Here is a 24,092-nt window from a genome sequence, read left to right as displayed (position 1 = left end):
CACCAGAATTTGGCTCATGCCCAATTCCAAACCTATGTCCACATCACAGTAATTACTGCAGTAATTACTCAGAACACAGAATTGAGCTCACTCTGGACCACCTGCACACCTGTGCATGGTGGACCTGCCATGGTTCTGCTAATCCCATGTAAATTCCTGCACTGGGAACACTGTGAAAGGCTTGCCAGTGCTCCTCCTGCAATTCAATTAAACTCTTAGCAGCACAGGAAGATGCTTCAGTGGTGACAAGGAGAGATAAACCCACATGTGCAAACTCTGCAGAGAGGATTTGCACAGGCAGGAGCAGAGCAAGGGTAGGAGGCTTCAGCATGAAGTTGCTTCACAGCCTCTTTGCTGCTTAGGGCAGGGGTTTAAGTAAGAAAACTTGCAGGCAGTGGAGATGCTGCTAAGCCTCAGCTGGTGCCAATGTGGTTTCAGCAACCAGAAAATTGCTTCCTCTCCCAGCCATCCCTATTTCTGTCTTCTCTGCCACAAAATCTGCATATGGCTTTTCTGTCCTTTTTTTTTTACTTCTCACCTCTGAAGTTTCTGCAGAGCACACTGTAGTTCTTCCTTTTCATGGTGCTGTGGCTGCAAACTCTGCAAAGATTTTATCTTTAGGTGCATTTTTGGGGGAAGGAATCAGAAATATATGGACTGTGACATACACACACGGACATTGGCTGATGGCAAATCCCATTCCAAGAGCTCAGAGGAGCAGGGAGAAGAGCCTTCAAACCAGGAAAAGGTTTAACAGAGGAATAAAACAACAGATAATGTCCCTGCCACAGAATTCCAGAATGGTTTGGGTGAGAAAGGACGTGAAAGATCATCCACTTACAAATCCCTGCCATGGGCAAGGACACCTTCCACTATCCCAGGCTGATCCAAGCCTTGTCCAACCTGGCCTTGGACACTGCCAGGGATCCAGGGGCAGCCACAGCTTCTCTGGGAAACCTGTGCCAGGGCCTCCCCACCCTCACAGCCAAGAATTCCTTCCCAATATCCCATCTAATCCTTCCCTCCGGCACTGGGAAGCCATTCCCCCTTATCTTAAATTGAGACCTAATGGAAGAACTTACATGGAAATCAAAGCACTTGATTAATTGGGAAGTGCTTTCCCGTCATTCATATAATCATGGCATGGTTTGGGTTGCAAGGGACCTTAAAGCTCATCTCATTTCACCTTCTGCCATGGGCAGGGACACCTTCCACTATCCCAGGTTGCTCCACGCCCTGTCCAACCTGGCCTTGGGCACTTCCAGGGATGGAGCATCCACAACTTCTCTGAGAAACCTGTGCCAGGGCTTCACCACCCTCACAGGGAACAATTCCTTCCCAATATCCCATCTATCCCTGCCCTCTGGCAGTTTGATCAGAGCTAAATTTTGATCAGAGTTATTCATATTAGGTACTAATTTTTGAGTGATTATATTTGCTCCCAAATATAGATAAAATTCAGATCATAAAACATACACAAGTAATGCTTTAAAAAAATCCTGAGAGCTGGAAGTGCTCATCACTGCAGGACAACTCAGATAAAGCTGAGTGAATATCCTGTTCCTTCATTTCATTTATCTGATCAGCACAGTAAGGCTGCAACTGCTGAGGGACAGAACAAAACACTGGCAGGAGGCTACAGACCCTGAGGAGAAAGGAAGAAAACGGTATTGTGCCTTCCAAAAGGCTGAAAATTCAAGTTAAGTGGACGAGCCTATGGAGCTCAGACAATACACATTAAGATATAGGGTTTCCTTACGTCACTACCACAATATAAAGGCCCAGAGTTCTGGCCCCACTGAGTGATGTGACCTAATTAATTATACACCAGCATAGGAAGCTTCTTACCAGGGAAAAAAAAACCAAAAAACAACAAAGCCAAAAAAGCCCCTAACACAAAACCCCAAGACAGCAACAATAACAAGAAAAACAAACCAAACCCCCATCTTCCTCAAACAATAAAAAGCCATCCTCCCACATAGTAAAATGCTTCTTGGACTAGATATCAACCAAAAAAATGGGAAAAATGCTAGATTTATTTTAGAGGCTTGAAATGGAAGAGAGGAATCTGCAGTTCACTTAAAACTTAAATCCCCTCGTGGAGCCACTGCTCGTAGAGAAGTCCATCCTTCCTCTCATAATATCCTTCATGTCCAGCCCTCTTCTTTTAGCCAAAAAAAATCACTATTGGCCTGATTGCTCCTCTCCTCAAAGGAGCTCCAACTGGATAATCAGTTATGTAAGGCAGTATATGCTTATCAAACCTTATGCTTATCAAAGCTGCCATGAACTTTCGAGCACTAATTAAAATGTCCTTTTATTTCACATAATCCCAGAGCAGTGAATGCAACGCCCATCCCACAGCCAGATTTATATCCCCAGAATCTCCAAACAAAACGAGTGGATAAAGACACAACTTATTTTAATGCAAATTACAACCAAAGGAAGACGGTTTGGTACTTCCAAAACTGCAACAACACAAAATTTAGTGCTCCTTTTAGGAGGAGGCCATAAACAACCAGACTTCCAGAGCTTCTTTCCAGGAAGGAAAAGCATTCCCAGCAGAGGGAAGGGTGCTGCTCATGCTTCCATTCCTGCAGACCAAGCTCATGGAAAACAGAAAGCAGAAATACCTACAAGATGCTGATTGTTGATTTCTCCTCACAGGAAGTGGAGAACAAACAGGCCTGTTGTGTTTTTTTTCCTCATCTACTGAAATTCAAATAGGTAGAAGAACATCAAATATTGAAGCAAATCTTGAGGTGTCACAGCAATTCCAATTTTCTCATTTTATTGTAACAAACACACAGAGAAACAAGTTCCTCTGCATTCAGTAGCTTTATTTCAGACTTTACAGAGCTGGTGACAAAATCAGAATAAAGCCCATAAGTGTAAGGTAGCATCAAGTGCAACAGTACCATCCTAAAATTAACACCACCACAACAAAAAAGGACAAATTACCTCAAACTGATGCACTCAAGTAACTCTGAAAACTTATTCAAGTGTCCTCAGGACAATGACTGTAAGATACTAAGAGGTTTCTCCTTTTCTTTACTCTTCATCCTACACCTGTATATAATTTAGGAAACAAACTCTGACAGTTTTCCTATTCCATTTTGCAAAACAAAAGAATTTGTCTGTTTTATAGATTTAACAAGTCAAGAAAACAAAACTTCACAGTCTCCTCAAAGCTTCAACAACCTGTAACTGAAAGCTTCAGACACAGGTGGGCTTGAAAACCAGAACTGTTGAGACAGTTCCCTCAAAATCACCATAAATGGCTCAATAAAAGCTACATTCCACCCAAATATTAAACACATTCACTCTAATAGCTTCAACATGGCACCAAGAAGGGTTTTGGTTTTGTTTTCTGGTTGAATTGAGGTTTCTTCTGAGAAAACAACCCAGCTCTGGGAAGTGGCCCCTACTGCTGGATGCCACTGTGGGAAGGTTAACTTTCTGTTTGCAGCAGAAATCAACCAACTCCTTGGAGAAATCCCAGGCAAAAGCCTTTCCCAGCTCCAGAGGAGTTTTCCTGGAGGGCTGGATGCTGAACAATCATCACCACCAACATCCAAATGCTGTCTGCAAGTAAATCAATAATCCATGAGTATTTCAGAACTTGCAGCTCGATTGCTCAGCAAAACCCTTCAATTTATTGAAGAATTGAGGTACTTTATAAATGTTTTGGATTTTAAGGAGAGAAAGCACCAGAGATTAAGAATCAATAAAGCACAAATTGAGGGTTGTACTTCAGATCACACGATTGATGTGAAACAAATTATTTTTTTCATCTATTTCTTTCCTTCAAATGCAACAGGTTGCTATTACCAACTTGGTCAAATGAGCAGCAAGATCAAAAAAAAGTCTCTGCTGTTCATCCAAGGAATATGAGGTGGGACAAGGATGATTCCAGTAGTGACATGGCCACCCAATTCTCACTTCAGGAGGATATGACTCATGTGAAAGCAGTTTTCACTTGCCACATGGGCACGAAGCTTTTAAATAACAGATAACCCTAATTAGCTCTGACTATGTCTGCCATAAAAAAGAGTAGATGTAAATAGGTGTGACCAAGCTGATGGGAAGGGAATCAGCTATGCAAGAAATCATTAACACGAGTCTCATCATTTATTTACTTAAGCAATACAAAATAGGTTACAGCTCTGTTTTAAGCACACACGAGCACAGTTCAAAACTTCTGTTTACTTTTCACCCATCACAAAAATTAATGAAGGGTTTCTGTCTGGGATTTTCACTTTTACTTCAGAGTCAGAGCACGTGAGCTGGAGCAAACACTTCCTCAAAAGCACAGCTTGGAAGGGCAGCAACCCCCTTCTCTCCTGGCAGAACTCCCACTTCTCAATTTTGCACGAGATAAGGACTTTATGTGGTGAGCCTTCACCTCCTTGTGCAAATTATTTTTTCCTCTGTGCAGCCAAGGCTTGGGGAGGTGCAAAGGCAGAGCCCTGTGTGCCAGCCCTGCAGCTCCCAGGACACTTTTAATAAAATAATTTCGAGGTATACTGCAAAAACTCATCAGAAGTGTTTAGTCATACAATTTTTGCATCAGAAGAGAATTTTGAGATAAACAGATGACTTAATGCACATAGAATTATAAGAAGTCCTCTAAGACCATCAAGTCCAGTCATCCTCCCAGCACCGCCCCATGTCCCCAAGTGCCACATCCACACAACTTTTAAATCCCTCCAGGGATGAGGATTCCAGCAACCCCTTCCAATGCTTGAAATCCTCCTAGTCAAGAAATTATTCTTAATATCCAGCCTAAACCTACCCCAGCACAAGTTCACCTCCAAATTATAGGTTTAATACCACTTCCAACAAAACAAGCTTTGATAGTAGACTGAAAAAGCAATGTTTTCACTACAATTTCATTCACTCTTTTAAATTACTCTGTCAATTTTAAATTAGCCTTATTTCCCCCTTCTCTTCCAACTTCTTTAGGCTGTTCCGTAACCAATAAAATCCAGCAGAAACAACTATAATTTTACAGAACAAGCTTATGCTTGTAAGAGTTGAGCAGGGATGCAACAGAGGCCAAGCTGGCAGTGCAGGAAAATCTCATGGTGCTGTTTTTGCAAACATGAACTTCCTGTGAGCTGTTTTGTGCCCCAAACCACCAGTTTGGATACGAAAAGGGGGCAAACTTCCCTTTTTTTTTTTTTTTTTCTGGATGTCAGCTCTCAGCCTCGGGAATACACACACACTCCCTTGCCTCCCCAATTTCCTGGAACATGAAAACATTGCACAGATCTGTTCCCTGGATGACAATGCTGAGCTTACATCTAACCCAGAAATCTCATTCTCAGGATTTTATGCACCAGCGTGACACTTCAGCCAGGGGAGCCATTCCTGCTTAATGCAACAGCCTAATCTGAATTTCCCCCACCCCCAGCAGTTGATACAGAATTAATACAATGCCAGGAAGGATATGGGGAAGCAAATTAGCTTTCACCCATCTTCAAAGGGAATATTTCTCCCTTTAAACTGCTTTGCTGTCAAATAGCAACCGTAGCACAGCATGCAAATGGTTCAGTGAGACCAATATTCCATTTCTGGTGGTGTCCAACAGCTGAGACTCCTCAGTCAAATGCAGGAACAGCTGGGGACACAGATGCCTGAGATGAGACAACCCTCCAAGCGGTTCTTGCCTAACATCAGGCAGGATTCCTGGGTGATTTTCAAGAAAGTGTGGGCATTTTTCCATGACTATCTAGCAGTAATTGCCTGTTTTCTTGGGAGTGTGGAGTTCTGCAGATTAGTTCCATAAATAGCAATGCCTTCATGCTTTTGCCTCCTCTTCTGATCACGCATGGCCCTTTCCCAGGGTGGAAGTGAAGTCTGCACCCCAACGTGCTCCTCCTGCCATGAGTTATTTTTGAGAAGTCAATTTTTCCTGGTTACTCCTGCCAGTCACCTTTTCCAGTTCATCTATGTATCTACACAATTAAGAACATCTAGATAACCCTGTCAGCATTTCCTTTCTAGGCATCTCGACTCTGTGAGTGAGGCAAATGGATGTTTGTGTGCAAAAATTGTGAAATGTACAACAGCAGTGAACAGGATCACGATGTGTTTGATTTTTGCCAGTTTTTCTTTATCTGGGATTTTTTGCTTATCATTCCACATATATTCCTTGCATAGCTCACTGAAATATGTGATATATATATACACTTTGTCATATCACAGGGGTATTTTTTAAATTTCTAATTATTTTTCCACTCAATGTATTTTTACCCCAATATCAACACTCTCCCTTACCTATAATTTTTTGCACAAGAAACCCATTTAGGTGCTGTTTTGCCACCTCACCACTCATGCCCTTCCCCACTGAAATCATCATTTCCCATTCTGATTTGAGAGAGCTCGAGGTCTCTTAACACACCCCCAACAGCAAGAGCTGCTAAGTCACGACTTATTCCCAGCTTTTAGCAGCTTTAAGGGCAGTTCTGGAGTCACCTAAGGAGTCACCCACACACACCCCAGGCAGGTGAAAGGCGGCTTCACCTTGCTCTGGGCAGACCCAGCCTTGTGTAACTGCTCAGGCTGTGCCAAGCAGGAGCTTATCCTGCCTCCCCACATGCTCCTGGATTCCTGGCTGACAGCACAGGGAGCTTGTGTGGGCTTGCAAGAACGCCCCATTCCAGTTTTTAGCCATCAATCTGTTTGTTTCTAAATCTGAAGTCGTATGTGTTTTGTTATCATTCCTCCACTTTGCTCTTACACCCCTTCAAAAAGAGTGAACTAATGTTGCTCAGTCCTCGAGACTCTAATTCTTGTTTTCTGGTAGCATTTTCTCAGTATCTAAATCTTTGCCAGGGTTCTGTCTGAATTGGCCCTAATCTTGGTTTCTTATAAAGGATTAAAAGCTTCTTCAGCTTTGTAAGAAGAAAGAAACTTCAGTCCAAAGGCGAACTCAGGAAAGCTTTAACACTCTGGGCTGTTCATTTTAACCCAACTGCTGCCTGAAGTCTTCCATCCATCTGAAATCAGCAATTTATTACCCACCTGAATCATAGTTTGGGCTAGAAGGATTTTAAAGCTCATCCAATTCCAACCCCCTGCCACAGGCAGGGACATTTTCCACCATCCCAGCTCCAAGCTCCATCTCCTCACAACCTTCTTCAGGACTGTCATATGTTTCAGAAAGAAAACAGGAATTGGAATGGCAGAAGAATCTTCTAAAAATATTCTTTCCTATGTAAAATACATTTGGGCTTCACCCAGTTCCTCATCAAAGCAGAAATCACTGAGCTCAGCTGCTGAAAGGCTACAAAAATCCTCAAGCCTAAGATAACAACATACCCCCCCTCCCAATTTCCAGAACTCCTTAAAAACAACCAAATTGAGTTTAAGCACCACAACTTGATGAGCAAAAAAACCTGTGTGGGCATAGAAAAGTAAACTGGTTTAAATCCAAAAATAGACACCTTAAAAATAAATCTTTATAAAGATCCTCAATTACTGAATTATCTACTACAAAACACTAATTATAAAGACATTACAATAGCTGAAGAGGAAAAAACCCAGCCTGGTTTAACACACTTGTCAGCTCCAGTTAGCTGCACTCATTCCTTGGAAGAGTTTTTTACCCTGTGCCAGTCTTTGGAACCTCTCTGTTCTGCAAAACAAGAGGGAAAGCAGCTAGAAACCACAAACTGCAACAAAAGTACAGTGAAGTCAGCACTTGTTTAATTTTTTTTTTTAGCATTTTCTCTTAATAAAAAGGCTCAGAGGTGGTTTGCTGGGCAGATTTAATGAATGCTCTGCTTTACAAATACCAAGACTGATTCACAGGGCTGTGCCAGACTGATACAACCACTGATCTCTGAGCTCATATCACTTACACATCAATTACAGTTATGTCTGTAAGGGAGAATAAACCTCCTTTGTCTGACCTGTTAGGGAAAAAAATTCAATTTTTTTAACAGGTCTTGTATGGGAGATACAAAATTATACCACGAGCAAATTGACAGCTAAGAGAGAGAAAAAAAAAATAAAAAGGCTACAAAGGAACCTGGAGTAATTAGAGTCAATTTGGAGATTTTCCAAAAAATTAATTCCCATGCTGTGAGTAATCTTTGCAGCACAGAGTAAATCCCAAGTTGATAAAGAAACTTCAGCCTTGACCTTTGCAACAGGGGGAGCAGAGGGAGCAGACAGCTCAGGAAGGCAAACAAAAGAGGGGACAAGTCATGCTAATGATATTATCCATCCCTGGAGCTCCACACATCCTTGGGGGGAGGTTTTGATTCACAGAGGTCATTTGGGGAAATCTGTGACAGAACTCCAAGATCTGTCACTATTAATTTTGTGAAGGCAGCTGAAGGAAAGGGTGAGCATTTCCACACACTGTAATTTTAATTTTAACACAAGAAACCACCACCCAAACCAAAGCCACCCCCTCAGGTTAATAGCAAAGCCTGCCCAGGCTGGAGGTCATCCCATGGATTTTAAAATTGATCTTTTGTACGTGATCAAGTTACTGAAACCTGCACAACAACATTAAGGATTGCTCAATAAAAGAACTGCTGTCTCTCTCCAGCTCAGGAAAGGTCTTTTATTGGTTAAGGAATAACAGGAGAACATCAGATTATTTTTTTTTTCAGCCATATGAAAAGAGACTTTTTACATGTACTTATTAATCCTCAAGTCTCTGGAGAATTGTATAAATAATACATTCAGTTTGTAGACACAAGACAAAGTGAGGTCCACCAGTTATCACCCAGATTTTCAAAACGTTCCTTAATTTTTAATGCCAAATTTGAAAGAGCTACAGACACTTTTCTGAAGGCCTGAGAACATCTCAGTGGCAATTACAGGGACACAATTTGCCCTATGAAACACTCAGGTCCCACACACCTCAAAATGGGGGATTTATTTGCTTCTCCCCATCTCCCAGGCTTGGTTTTTCCCAGAGAGGAGAGAAGCTGGGAAAAAAAAAAAAAAAAAAAAAAAAAAAAAAAAAAAAAAAAAAAAAAAAAAAAAAAGAAAAAGCTTAAATCCAAAAGTCATGGGTTGTTTTTCCAAATGTCACTCCCTGCCAGAGCAAGGCTGAGTCATGACAAGTGGGGATGTGACAGCACAGAATTCTATTTCTAAAATTCTTTTCCCAGCTCCTAAATTGATCCTGGCATCTCAATGAGAAATGCAGCAAAGCTCTGGAGGTTTTCAAACTTGCTCTGCGCTTTGCAAGCACCTAAACTGTGTATTTACAATATTAATTACTTCTCTTTTCCCTGTTTAGTTACAAGGTTTGCCAGAATTCCTTCAGCTCACTTGAGACACCAGAAAAGTCTGAAATCCAAAGGAATTGATTTTGTAACAGAAGGTGAAGTTGATGGATTTGGAAGCAGAAGCAGAACCTGAGCATAAATTAAGCCCAGTCTTAGAAAAACTGCAACTACAACCAACCTTTTCCTTGAGCTGATATTTAATATTCCTCTGATGGAGCTGCAGAAGCCAAGACAATTCAGCAGCAGCCTCTCAGGGGTGTAACCTGTTCCAAAAAAACCCTGTTCCAAACCCTCACCACTCCAGCTCGTGTTTTTGGGATCTGTCTCACCGTGTCCAGGCAAACCCACAGTGCAGTTAACAGGCCTCCACTTTCCCCTCTTCCATTAAATCACCCCATATAAATTTCCTATGCTTCCTGCTTAGATTAGCAATGGCCATTTGTGAGGATGCAAATGAAGCATTCTTTGCTCCAGCGCTGGATTCTCACACTGAGCTCACCACCTTGTCTGGGACCCCAAGCCACTGCCAACCCAGCCCTCCCCTGCCAAGGGGACACGATTTGCATCATGTGTGGCTGCCCCATGAACATTTTTAAACACATATTAGGGACTATAAACCAGGCATTTCATTGCCATGATTTTAGAGAAATTACGAGGAATGTTTTTTAATCCAGCGGTGGCTGACTTGGCTTCTGAGAATCTCAATTTCCTGCCATTTTTAGAGGCTCAAATCAACGTAGGGTTTTGGCAGCTGAACAATGCACATGTTCCTGGAGGAGGATATCGATACAAACAAAAACACACACAGCCTGTTTGGTTTTAAGTAACTTATTAAAGCTGCAGTCCCACTGTCTGTAATAAATCTTTCAGCTAATGACAACAGAAGGTAAATATTGCACCTGGTGATCTCTGTTCTTCTCCTTTTACTAGCACTTGGGTTTGAGGAGTTGAAATCACCAGAGATCAGTTAATGAATACTAACCCCTGATACACAGCTCAGCATCACATGAAAATTTAAACAAAGCTTTTCTATGTGTTTAACTGAATTTTTCTCCTATTACCCTTAAGACTTCTTCCCTTTTTCCCCCCCCAGAAACAGATGATTAACTGCAGACATCCAGCAACAGGTTTTGCCTTTTCCTGCACCACTATTTTGTTTCATGCATGTATTTTTTCATTTCCTCCCCTTGCATCAAGCAGTAAATTAAGAAATCACAAGCTTAACTCTATCACTTACTACATGACTTTTCAGTTTCACAGTAATTTAACAGATTAATGCCAGTTCCGACACAAACTGGTCCCTACCCTCAGCCACTTCTCCACGGATTTTTGATGTGTGGAATGCCCCAGTGTCAAAAAACTCCTAGAACTACTACATCTCTCCAGAATGTTCCCCTTCACCTTTTTACACAGTGACCCTTTATAAGAAAACAACTGTGAAAATGAATTTTATTCCCAAATGACAAACAGTGCTCTGCTCAAATTGTTCTGAAGATTTAAAATTTCTCCTGTCCCATAGCACCACATGAGAAAAAAAAAAAAAAATAAAGTTCATAAAGTTCATGGACTCATTAACCACTAACACATTGCTGGGAGCAAGAAAAAATGCACAAGGTTTTCAAAGCAACTTCCCAGCGTGGTAAAAATCAGCCTTATTTTATGAATGATGGCAATTACACTGCAGAAAGAATAGATATTTTTTAACTGAAAGCCTTCCATCAAGGCCTACATTTCTTAGTTGTTAGACTCACATTTAATTTATGCAATCTGACCTTCCCGATTCAAAAATCTTACCTGGCATCTCCTTTTGAAAGGTTGGTGTTTACGGGATGAAGAATAACCTTGTTTGCATCCACATCCACCACGCATTTTGTATGCAGATCAAGCTCTATAAAGAAATGAGAGAGTGTCAAGTGCTGCTCCTAAAGCACTGGGATTATATACACCATTACTTCCTCCAGACACCAAATTTATTCATGCAGTCTGACAGCCACCCATCAGCCAGAGAATAGAAACAGGACTTTTGCCAAATTCCACTTCTAGGGATATTCTGACGGGATGGATCCTGTCCAGCTTTAAAGCAAGCAACTCTTTTCAAAGAAAAAAAAAAAAAAAAAAAAAAAAAAAAAAAAAAAAAAAAAAAAAGCATTTGGGTTTCACTGAAGGACAATCAGCATACACAAGTGTGAAGTATGAAATTTCTTCTGGGGGGAAAAAGAACCATTTAGGCTTGGTACCACTTTGACAGCTCTTCTTATTGCTCCCTCAATGCCTCGGAGGCTGGCGGGGAAAGCTGGCCCTGCCATCTGCAGCACATTTTCCCCGGCCACTGCTGTGATACAGTGCCAGCTGTCAGTCCTGGGGCACCTGCTCGCAGAAATTCAAGTCCCATCAGAAATAATTTAGGTGCAAGCACGTAGAAAAGGGCTTGTCCTTCCCCCACAGGCTCCAGGCAAGTCCATCTCTCCCTAGTGACGCTGAGCAGTGGGATGTGGACTATGAGTAATGAGGATGTTTGGAGTGTGTGAGAATTCTTGGCTGTTAGAGGCAGGGAAAGCAAAATAAAAGCTTCAGATAACACTGACAGCAGACCAAGGTATCCACCCAGTGACAAATGGAGTTTGGGTGCACAGTCTGCACCCAAAGTTGCTGCTATAGGATGTGGGGTCTGCACACAAACATGTCCCTGCACAATGACATTAACCCTAAGTTCTCCCAAGAGCTGATTCCAGTGGCTGTAACACACTGTTCACACCCAAAGTCACTGCTTAGACCACCCAACCTGCAAAGTGTCCCCAAGTGCTGATTCCAATGGCCTTGACAGACTGCTCACACCCAAAGTCACTGTTACAGATACCCAGGATATGAAGCCTGGACACAAACAAGTCCCTGCACAGTGACATTAACCCTGGAAAGTTCTCCCAAGAGCTGATTCCAATGGCGATGACACACTGTTCACACCCAAAGTCACTGCTTAGACCACCCAACCTGCAAAGTGCCCCCAAGTGCTGATTCCAACGGCCATGACACACTGTTCACACGCAAAGTCACTGCTTACAGCACCCACCCTGGAAAGTGTCCCCAAATGCTGATTCTGATGGCCGTGACACACCCACTGTTCACACCCTCAGTCACTGCTTACAGCACCCAGGATGTGAAGCCTGGACACAAACAAGTCCCTGCACAGGGACATTAACCCTGGAAAGTTCTCCCAAGAGCTGATTCAATGGCCATGACACACTGTTCACATCCTCCCACGCCGGGATGACGAGGGGCTACACCGAATAACCTCCACACAGGGTTCAGCACCTCAGCTGAATCACCCAAATACGCCAGTGTCTAATCATGGTAATTATAATCCTCATCCTCCTTCATCTCTGCTCTTTCCTCCTCAGTCACCTGTACTTGCTCTTTCACCTCACAGCACCTTATAAACTCAGTCTGGAAATCTCTCAGGCAGGAAGACCACAGATCTTATTGCACAGTGTCTTGCAGGCTTCTCTCTCCTGATGAGTGACACAATAAGAGGGAGTTTCTTCCATGAACGTTTTTGGAAAGAAATGTTAAAGCCTTTTTGCTACCTGACATGCAGCAAAGAAAGCCAAAGCTCGAGATCACTCACATGAAACTGAAATTCTCCTGAGCAAAACTGCTCCTCTGTTATTACACTGTGCTTCTGCAGGAGGAAGAACCAGACGAGTTCCAGCAGCCAGTGTTTATTTTAATTTCTCCCCACACCCTGAAAGCCAATTTACCTATCATTAATATGCAACACATGCTTGCTCAGATGAAACCACGTTCTTCGTACGTCCCATATCCGACAAGGCGCTTTATCTTGGTCTGGCTGGTTAGTGATTAACACTCTGTGTTGTTGCACTGACCTGCTTTTCCCAGCTCCTGAGGAAGGGTTTTACCTGCCTCATGCAAAGCATAAGGTCTGCAAGCAGCAGGGTTTCTGCCACGTTTTTTTAAATGCAGCTCTTGAGAGAGAACGCCCATGGCAAGCTCTGCATCTGTGACTGCCCAGTGAACTCCATCTTACCAGTGCTCATTTAACCTCTCTTTGTGAAATGCCCTTAAGAAACACAGGCAAGATAAGAGACTTCCTTAAAACCAAGTATCCTTGCAAGAAAAAAGATTCAGAGCCAATTTGTCCTGTGCAACACACCTTGCTTGATTATCACCCTCACACCCCTCACCTTGGTGTGCTGCACGGTTTTGGAAGAGGTGCTGAGCCAAACCAGCAGCTATTTCCAAACAGAAAGGTTCCAGTCCTTCCCTCCTGTGCCTGTTGCTCACCTTCTGCAACTACTGTGCTCAGCAGATCCTCTGTGAGCCATCTCAAGTTACTTCAACAGCAGAAAACCACTCAGTATGGAAAAAGGATGTATTTAGACCTTACAGAAAGCTCCATCAGCCCATTGAAATTGCAATTTGGAAAAATGGATGTATTTAGACCTTACAGAAAGCTCCATCAGCCCATTGAAATTGGCCATGCAAACAGGTGGGGAGACCTGTGCAGGGGGAAGAGAGGAGCTGGGACAGACCTTGTCCCAGCAGAGATGAACTGCTCCACCAGTTCATGGTGTCAACACGAAACAAACCCCTAGGAAACAGTTATACTGAGCCTCTAAGCTGGGTCTGGATCCAGACAGCCTTAAGGCTGCTTATCCCAGTTACCTTGGCCAAGGGCTCACATGGAAACTCTCCTTTCAGCTGAAGAAACAGTTTAAATCCTGTCTGAACAGCACATCATTCACTTTCTTTAAATTCTGGCTCCATTACATTCTTTAGCAGATTTCTGAATGCTTTAATGCTTCTGGTAAACTGAGAGATGAATCTTACATGAGCCACTGCTGAAACTTATATCATCATCATTTCCACCTCATTAAGTTTTTAATATCATTAAAGCAGGTTGGCCTTATAGTCAAATTATCTGCCTGCTCTGTTGGATATGATCACACAAGGACTCCACCCTTACTTTTACTAGTTTCAGTGTCTCCCAGGTGAGCTGGGTACTTGCTGCTCCTGAACAACAGGCAAAATTGGGATGCACCAAGATAAGATCATAAGGATGCACATCCAAACACCCCAATTAATTTGTCCTGTAGTACAGAATCTAAGTTTGTCAAAGTTTGGTATTATTTTCTTCAACTGTTCCAGGTGTGTTTTTTTCAGGCAGCATGAAATTCAGAATTTAAAGATGAAATGAAAAGATGACAGAAGCGGCTCACTGTCAAACTTTGGAGATTTAGCCCAAATTTTGCACCTCAAAGAGAAATAAAATCTCACCTATTATCATTGCTAACCTGCTTCTACCTTCAGTCATTACCAAGCAAACACAATCAACTACTCACTTGCTTCATCAAATCAAGAAACTCATCAGATAACTCCTCTTTGAAGAATTAAAACCTCAAACTCTCAACATCAAGAACCTTTTATTGCAGAGAATGAAAATCTCTTCCACAGCTTCAGGATAAGAGAGCTGTGACATCCATAATAAAAGGGTAACACCGTACCTGAGTCACATCTCCACATTTACATTTCACAGCTGTAGAAGTGTTAAGCAAAGTTGGGCTGAGTGTAAGAATAATTGTTAAGTGTTGTGTCCAAGAGAGTTCCTTGGATGAGTTTTTATTTCACTTGTGAAACTGGAAGGTGGAGGTTGAAGGAAGCCACTCTCCTTTTCCTTGATTTTTCAGCTCCTCACAAGACTTTTCTAAAACTGGGATTCAGAGTAAATCAGAGCCGACATCACATTTGTGTAAATCCTAAATTACTACAATGCCTTTGATAAAAGCAAAATAATCAACTTCTCATACACACTTTGGGCTTTTTCACTAAGAAATTCAGTGAGTTTCAAACAAGGTGGGAAAGTCAGCAAGGAAGAGAGAGCTGGAAAAGCAAAGCCAGGAGCAGCCCAGCACTGCAAGGAATGGTGGATCCAGCAGGCACTGAATTCTCACCACAGGCAGGAATTTCCAATCCCTCACATGTCTGGTAATCATAAACTCACCACAGCAGATTTTCCACAACAGAGTTAGGAAACACTGGCAAAGGTGCCACTTGAAATTGTACTAATCAGGTTTGGGACAGAGACAAGGAGTGTGTGTGCAAATCCTGGAGGAAAAGGAGAGAGGTGTTTTGGAAAATGTTGGATGTTTTCACCTCTGGGAAATTTTTGTCTTTGCTTATGGATCAGGCAGGGAACTGTTTTCATGGAGTGGTTGCAGCTACTGTCAACAGAGGTTGGATAATCTTGTACCCAACTCTAGAGGCTGCCTCGGGTGGCACAACAAAAACACCTGAACTGCCAGTGGTGACACTGCAGTTTCCAAAGCCACCCTTAAAACCATCCCACTGCAGGTCACTGCACTTCAGACCCAAACAAAATGATCCTAAGAGATGGCTTTTGCATGGCAGCTTGAAAAATTCTTACAATGAACAATGATACAGCAAATAAGGGGGTATTAAAGGTTTTAAACTCATGGTTGGGGGGGGGGGGGGGTGGGGCATGGCATAATAAGAGCTTTTAGTACCACATCCAGGGTAGATGAAAGGTCTGTTACAAATTATGTGACTCTCCATATTTTCCACTTTACATTCCCTGTTTTTTCACACTGTATAAGATGGCAGCAGCCTTCCAGTGCCTAAAGGAGCTCCAGGAGAGCTGGAGAGGGACTTGGGACAAGAGATGGAGGGACAGGACACAGGGAATGGCTTCCCACTGCCAGAGGGCAGGGATAGATGGGATATTGAAAAGGAATTATTCCCTGTGAGGGTGAGGAAGCCCTGGCAGAGGCTTCCCAGAGAAGCTGTGGCTGCTCCTGGATCCCTGGAAGTGTCCAAGGCCAGGCTGGATGGGACTTGGAGCAGCCTGGGATGGTGGAAGGTGTCCCTGCCCATGGCAGAAGGTGAAATGAGATGAGCTTAAAGGTCCCTGGCAACCCAAACTATGCCATGATTATATGAATTAAGGGAAAGCACTTCCCAATTAATCAAGAACTTTAATTTCCATATAAGTTTTTCTATTAGGTCTCAATTTAAGGAATTAATTTACGAAGGTTGACAAATTTCCAGCCATCTCAGAAACCATTTGATCATTAACCCCAGTGAAACAGAGCCATGAACCTGATGTTATAAGACAGGTCAAATAAAAGTTGTCTCAGGTTCCTCCTGGTCCCACTACCAGATTTAGGGCAGCTGCACCTTCAGTGACACCTCAGGACCCTCTGGAGATGAGCCTCAAGCTCCACAGAGTCACTAGGCACCAAAACAACTGGCCTTGCAGAGCTTCACAAAAGCTGGAAAAGCCAACTGAAGTATAACAAATAAAAAGTGAAAGGTTTAAAGTGCCTCCCCTAAGCTCATAAGCCAAAATTGGCCCCAAATACAAAAGCTCAAATAATCTCTTGTGAAGACAGACGATAGAAATTTTATATTTTAAATTGCCAGTAGAGTTTCAGGAGATTAACATTCCCTTGGAGGTTAGACCTGGAATGTTGTGGCCTGAGCCGTCAAATTGCATTGGATAAGAAATTACAATTAGTTTCTCATACTTTTCCTGGTCTGGAAAAGCAAGTGGCAAAATGGCAAAAACACTGTGAAATGTTTAAAATATTTGTTTATCACACAAATCAACTAAAAAAAAAATAGGTTGTTGTTTGTGGGGTTTTCTGTTGTTTTTTTGTTTGAAAAAGCAATGTGAAAGCCAGTTCAAAGACAACAAGTCCTCAAGTTTCCCTGCCAATATTTGTTTCCCAAGAGTGACTTTTCTCTTTGCCCTTTGCTACGTAGGAGCCAAAACAAATAACGGCAAAACTAACTGAGGAGATGAGTGAATGTGAAAATAACTTCCATATACATGATAATGCTGAGGGCTCATATGGAAAAAAAAAAAGTCAAAGCACTTTTAGGGAATTGATTGCAAGACACAGTGATAAATTCTGACAAAAATATAGCAATTTATTTGTACTTTATGTTTACCAACACGAAGGCACCTCTCAAGCTTTCTCTTGTTATACGAACTGCTCAAATGTCAGCCATGAAATTTTCAGTTTGCAGCAATTAAAGATCATTAATTATGTACGAGTCCATCTGGAAGGGCACACGACACTATCAAAGCTCATCCACGAGGGGAAAGTCAACTCAAACTCACATGGAACAGACAAGGTGCCCTCTCATGTTAATTCCCTGTTGTCACGATGCTAAAAAAGAAATCGTGTTCTATATCCTTTATTTTCTGCCAGGAAAGAGCTTCCCCAAAGACCTTTAGTGAAGGCACTTCATGTATCTGGACATGGACCTTGCTCAGAGCCAGCTCTGCTGCTGCAAACACCTCTGGGCTCATGGGGACAGCGAATAAATCAGTGTGGGGACTCTGGTGAGCTCCCAGGAAGTTCCACACTGTGCAGTTAACAGGAACTAAATAAAATGCCTGAGATTTCTCTGCCACCAAGCACCCAGAAGCCAAGGCAGAGCTGTTCCAGGGGTATCTGATCTTCAGCAGGAGCAGCCAACCTGAAACCAGAGCAGCAAGGGAACCTCCCTCTGCACTTGGAGCTGTGCAATTAACACCAAAATCCCTTTGTGACATCCACTTTGGAGTCTCTGGCTGTGGGGAGTAAGGCTGTAGCACCCTAGGAGCTCTTAAAATTGCCTCACAAGATGAAACATTAACTCTGCATCCTTTACCCATTTGGCATCTTATCTCAAGGTTAATCCTGCTCGTAGCCCAAACACTATTTTATACCTTATCAAGCATCACCAGGAAATATTCCAAACTCCCAGGCACTCGTGCATGAACAAGGATAATGGTGAAGAAAAGCCTTGTGGTTTGCACGTTGCCATCAGGATACAAGTGCCATTTCACACCCTCTAACACTGTAATTAATCTTATAAACCCGCTTGCACAAATGCCAATTTATAGATAAACCGTCTCTGTTGTAATTTCCACGTGAAAACAAACAAACAAGAGCACAGGAACAAACCCCACCTCCTCACCTCAAACCCAAAAAACATTTCAAGTGGTTGGGAATCTCCTCCAAGGAGAGTAGGAGGATATAAAATTACCATCTGACAGAGTGATCAGAAGATTGTACAGATACAGAAGCAAATTCCTTCTTCACAAGCACTGGAAACAGAAACCTTTAGCATCAAAGCATGAGAAGATCCCTGCTCGAACACTGATAGTCTGGATAAATATATATCAATACAGCAGATACCTGAATGTGTATTTACAGGCAATCCATTCATTTAAACTGGAGCTCCAGCCCTTACACTACAGCTCTAAAACAGTTTAATCCAAATATTTAAACTGGAGCTGCAGCACCTACACTACAATCCTAGAACAGTTTAATCCAGATATTTAAACTGGAGCTGCAGCTCCTACACTACAATCCTAGAACAGTTTAATCCAGATATTTAAACTGGAGCTGCAGCTCTTACACTGCAATCCTAGGACAGTTTGATCTGGCAGCATTGCCAGAATACAGGCAGTTGCTTTCCTGCCTTTCTTGTTCAAGAAGTATTGAGCCAAGTGAGATGCAGCAGTTTGAACTGGTTTAAGTGTCACCAGCCATATCCTTGAGCATAAGCCATGTTCTTTTTTAAAGCAGAACAACTTTTATCAGCATTATTTAACACAACACTGAACTGATTCAAAAGCACAAGGAAACACAGTGACTTAAAATATTTATGTACTGCCTGTACCCAAACATCACCTGAAAACAAAGCATTCCACTCAGAAAAATCTTAATTAAAAAGCCTTCAGCTGTCATTTGTTTTGCTTCATGGCATGGCTTGAGATTTGTATTTACATGAAATATGATGAATATCTGCTAAGAGAAGTCAAACACGACACTCATAAGAGGAAATCCACTGCAACTCTTAAATAAAAAGCAGCAAAAGAACTTCCTGATTGTTATCAAACCCCCACTTGAATAACGCAGTGCACTGGGAAATACTTCAGTGAATTACAGAGCCAAGAAAATAAAAGACCAAGAAGCCTTATCTAACAAAGCAGTGCTGAATTATTTAATTCATAGAAGCCTGTTAATCGAGATCCCAGTTTGCAAAGCAGGAGGGATGTAAAAAAGGACACCCCAGTTGCCACCCAGGAGAGTCTCCAACTTCAGATGTGGCACAGCAGCATTTTTATAAAAGCAAAGGTTCCACACAGGCTTGGTAGAATTGAGGGCTAATTTGAAGCAAGATCCAAAATAAAATAGCCTGGATGCCAAAAATAATAATAATAAAAATGATAAACTCAAGTACAATTAGAAATGCTTCCCCTCACTAAAAATTAGTGCTGTAAACTGAGTTTATGGATTACCCCTCTGTATGACAACGAAGCAGGACCCTCAATCCAAACACCTTGAAATGGGAGTGCTATAAATAACCAATTATTTGATGCACAAATCCCTTCCCCATGCAGCCAAGGAACCCATTATACTTTTATGAGCTGTAAAAACTCCTAACAGTCAAGCACACCACTTTTATTAACCTAATAAACCCTCGCCTTAAGAAATTCATAACTCAAAACACCAAAGACAACCACCACCACCACAAGTAAACACTGAGAACATTTCAAAGCTGAACTTTCCACAGTCTCAGCCATCTGACAGGTTTGCAATGTTAAGCCCTTCGGTGCAGAGGGAAGGAAAGAACATTACTCGTGATCCTGAAGAAAACAAATACTTGCTTCAGGTCCAAAGCCCATGAACTCCATACAAATACTGCTCAGAACAAAATGTGTGTATGAAAGAGCTTCCAGGAGAGCTGCCTCTTTGCCTCAAAGCTTAACAACAAATAGCAAAGCCCACAGAAGTCTTACAAAGGGATGACTCTTCAGAAAATCAGTTGCACAAATGCTTAAATTTAACATTAAATAGGTAAGAAAAACTGTAGCCTTGGTAACACTATTTGTTTCTATAAATTCAAGGTGCATCAGAAATACCACAGGGAGGTATCAGGTGTTTAGACCTGACCAAAACAACTGGAAAAGAAAACACTTCCAGGACATTTTGTTTGAGGAAGACAAAGACACAGATCTTCCAGGCTAGACTTAAATGGATTTAGGCATCACTCACAAATAAGAGGATGTTTAATAGCAGCAAACTGCCAGGAGTGAGGGGTTCAGGCCCCCCCTTCTCTCTGATGAATATCAAGGACTGATACTCTGAAGTCCTTCACTCCTGGATGAGCCTCCTGACAGGAGTCATCCTCTCTATAACATTTTTTTTAAGTTTATACAGAATAAAAGACAAATAGAAGTTGGACTTGTGGGTCCCTTCCAACTTAGGATATTTCTATGGAAGGGAGTAACAAGATACAATCTAGATTTCCTCTAGATTACTTTTACTGGAAAGGGACACACGGACAAACTCGGGGCTGAACAGATTTAGGATTATTTGTGGGAGGGAGAGGTGCATTAGTCACCCCTGGAGATTCCAAACTTCACTGATCAAGTCCCTGTACAACCTCATCTCCTCTGACGTGCTCCAGAGGTCCCTTCCAACCTGAATTATTGTCTAACCCCGGGGGGGGTGAGGAACACCAAGCAGTCAGGAGACGTCTGGGGCACAGCCAAGGAAATGATCTATGTCAGGAAAGGGACATGAGCAAGAGGAAAGCTCAAATCTGTCACCCACACCAGGCACCACCTTTGAGCTCCTCTCCCAGCTCCCACCAACTCCTCCACACTCCCACTCCACCTCCTCAAGCCAATTCTCTGTAAGGATGGATCCTCCTCAGTTTAAATGTTTGTTAAACCTGAAGTTTAACAAAATGCAGCTTTTGGTCAAAATATCCTCAAATTTCCCTGAACCATCAGGCTGTAAAGACATCAACTTCAGCTCTTGTTTTAGGAGTGGGACTCAGGAGCTCTTGTGAACTCAGTGAACATTCCCCTGCTGACGTTTTGCAGGCATAGAATCCCTGGATTCAACACTTTAACCCTTTTTTTAGTAGAAAGGAATTAAAAAGATACTGTATGTGAGATCATGTAGACAATAAAGGGTTTCCTCTCCTTTTTTTTTTTTTTTTTTGCTTCAACTACTAAACTGACTTCACTGGATTCCCTTTCCCCAAAAGGAATTATTGGCTTATTCCTGTGAGAATGTGGGATATTAAAAAAAAAACACTTTCTTGGATTTCTGCCTTCTTCACCTTCCCAGCTGAAGCTGCCTTTTCATACTCACTTCCTCATCATCCAGAACAAGTTTTTCTAATTAAGACAAGCAATAAACATTTAAACAGCTGCCCAGACCACGGTCTGATTAACATAACCCTTAGGCAAGTTTCGTTGAGGGAGAAAAAAAAAAAAGAAAAAAAAAAAGAAAAAAAAAAGCCAACAACAACAACAAAAATTCTCTTGTCAATTCTCGCTTCCTCTTCTGTATTTTCTTGCTTGTTTTCTGTCCTTGTGTCGCTGTCATTTGGTTCAGAGCGTCCCAAATCGAGCACCGAGGGCTGGAGAGCAGCGGGGTGAATCCGCACAGGGCAAAACGCAGAAAAAGCAGCATTTTTTCCCCAAAAAACCCGCAAAGCAGGAAGAAGGAAGCGCTCTCCCAGCAGGAACCGGCTGTAAAGCAGGTGCAGGAGGTGCGGAGAGGATTGTTCCCCGGGGGGGGAGCGGGAAAGGCAAAAATAAAGCCATAAAAACCCCAGGCAAGGTTTAGGAAAAGGGATATTGGGAGAGGGGGGTGAGCACAGCGAGGCTGCGGCCACACACCCGCCTGTGCCTTATCCGGGGTGTGTTTATTCCTGATAAATAATAAAGCACACAGGGACACGCAGCGATTTATCCCCACCGGGGCACACCTGTCCCCACCTGTCCCCAAGGAGCGGCACCCCCGGCCTGCGCCGCTCTCGGGAAGGACAAGGGGAGGACGATGCTGAGGAAGAAGGGAAGAGTCTCACCTCGCCGGTTCATGGGGCGGACACGCACCGCCACCTTCACTTTGGAGTCCCCCATCCTGCCGATCCAGCCTCCCCGGCTCCCTCGTCCCTGCCCGGCTTCCGTCTGCCGAGGGAGAGCCGGAGCGGGGAGGAGCGCCGGGGAGGGAGGCGCCGCGCCGGTCCAATGCCGGCTGGACTACAACTCCCAGCGTGCATTGCAAAACGCCACGCCCCCTCAGCGACCGACGGGCCGCCGCGGTGCATGCTGGGAGATGTAGTCCTTCCCCTCAGCCCTCAGGCTGTTACTGAATCACGGAATTAATTAGTGTGGAAAAGACCTCCGGGATTATCGAGTCCAACCTGTGATTCATCACTACCTCATCACCCAACCAGAGCACTGAGTGTCATGTCCAGGTGATCCTGGACACCTCCAGGGATGGGGACTCCAAACCTCCCTGGGCAGCCCCTTCCAATGTCTGAGCACAGAATCGTAGAATTGGTCATTTTAAAGGTGACCACGGCGGGTCATCTGGTCCAAACCCTCTGCTCAGGCAGAGTCATCCCAGACCACGCGGCACAGGGTTGCATCCAGACAGTCCTGGAATATCCCCAGTGAGGGAAACTCCACACCCTTTTCTGTTCCAGAGCTCGGTCACTGCACATGAAAGAAGCTCTTCCTCATGTTCTGGTGGAACTTCCTGGGCACCAGTTTTTCTCTGAAGAAATTCCTCCTAATGACCAACCCGCCACAGCTTGAGGCTGTTCCCTCTCCTCCTATCCCTGTTCCCTGGGATAAATCCCGACCATCCCTGGCTGTCCCCTCCTGTCAGGGAGTTGTGCAGGGCCACAAGGTCCCCCCTGAGCTTCCTTTTCTCCAGGCTGAGCCCCTTTCCCAATTCCCTCAGCTGCTCCTGGTGCTCCAGACCCTTTCCCAGCTCTGTTCCCTTCCCTGGACACTCTCCAGCCCCTCAATGTCCATACCGAAGTGAGGGACCCAGGTGTTGTATACTTGGATGTGGAGTCCTTCAGAATAGAGGGATTTGTGAGGGTGTGCAGCCAAAATGGCATTTATAGAGTGGAGGGAGCTCAGGATCACTCCAGACCCTGCCACTCCACCCCTGGGTGGCTGCAAGGGAAGCCCATCACATCTCAGTTCCCTCCTTTTGGGGAAATGCTGAGGGTTTTTCATGTTGAGCAGACAACAGCAGAGCCACTGGAACTCACACACCTCACCTTGGCATTTACTCTGTGTTCCATGGGGTTTCTGCCTGCTAGAAATCACTTTATAAGTCACATCACCTGTGTTAAAGATCACAGAATCACAGAATGGTTTGGGTTGGACCGGACATTAAAAGCTGATGTGGTTTGGTTTGTAGGGGATGTTAAAAGCTCTTGTCAGTCCAACCCAAACCCCTTCCAGTATCCCAGGTTGATCCCAGCCCCATCCAGCCTGGCCTTGGACACTGCCAGGGATCCAGGAACAGCCACAGCTGCTCTGGGAAACCTGTGCCAGGGCCTCACCACCCTCCCAGCCAGGAATTCCTTCCCAATATCCCATCCATCCCTGCCCTCTGGCAGTGGGGAGCCATTCCCTGTGTCCTGTCCCTCCATCCCTTGTCCCAAGTCCCTCTCCAGCTCTCCTGGAGCCCCTTTAGGCTCTGGAAGGGGCTCTGAGCTCTCCCTGGATCCTTCTCTTCTCCAGGTGAGCACCCCCAGCTGTCCCAGCCTGGCTCCAGAGCAGAGGAGCTCCAGCTCTTGGAGCAGCTCCGTGGCCTCCTCTGGTTTTACTCCAACAGCTCCACGTCCTTCCTGTGCTGAGCATCCCATAGAACCATCATGAGCCATAACCCAATGTACAGCCCATGGGTCCAGGTCCCATCTTGGTCTGGTTTCCCAGAGGAACCACTGATGGGTCCAGTGCCATTTGCTCAGCAA

General features: G+C 43.6%; 1 protein-coding gene across 3 annotated transcripts in view; it reads right to left on the bottom strand.

Annotated features, from left to right (window-relative positions):
• The window catches only part of KIF13B (kinesin family member 13B), a 119,182-nt gene extending 96,895 nt beyond the window's left edge, over positions 1–22,287 (bottom strand). For all 3 annotated transcript variants that reach the window (XM_083858067.1, XM_083858069.1, XM_083858068.1), the window contains exons 1-2: positions 22,179–22,287; positions 11,052–11,145 (exon numbers count right to left, since the gene is read on the bottom strand). In XM_083858067.1, coding sequence (XP_083714193.1) covers positions 11,052–11,145; positions 22,179–22,233 — 149 coding nt within the window. In that variant the 5' untranslated portion in view covers positions 22,234–22,287. The remainder of the gene's footprint in view (positions 1–11,051; positions 11,146–22,178) is intronic.
• Positions 22,288–24,092: the final 1,805 nt, after the last annotated feature.

This window comes from Zosterops lateralis (assembly GCF_965231275.1).
Source record: "Zosterops lateralis genome assembly, chromosome: 3".
In the NCBI taxonomy this organism is placed as follows: Eukaryota; Metazoa; Chordata; class Aves; order Passeriformes; family Zosteropidae; genus Zosterops; species Zosterops lateralis.
Note: the sequence above shows the minus strand (reverse complement) of the source record. Positions and strands in the feature narration are given on the sequence as shown.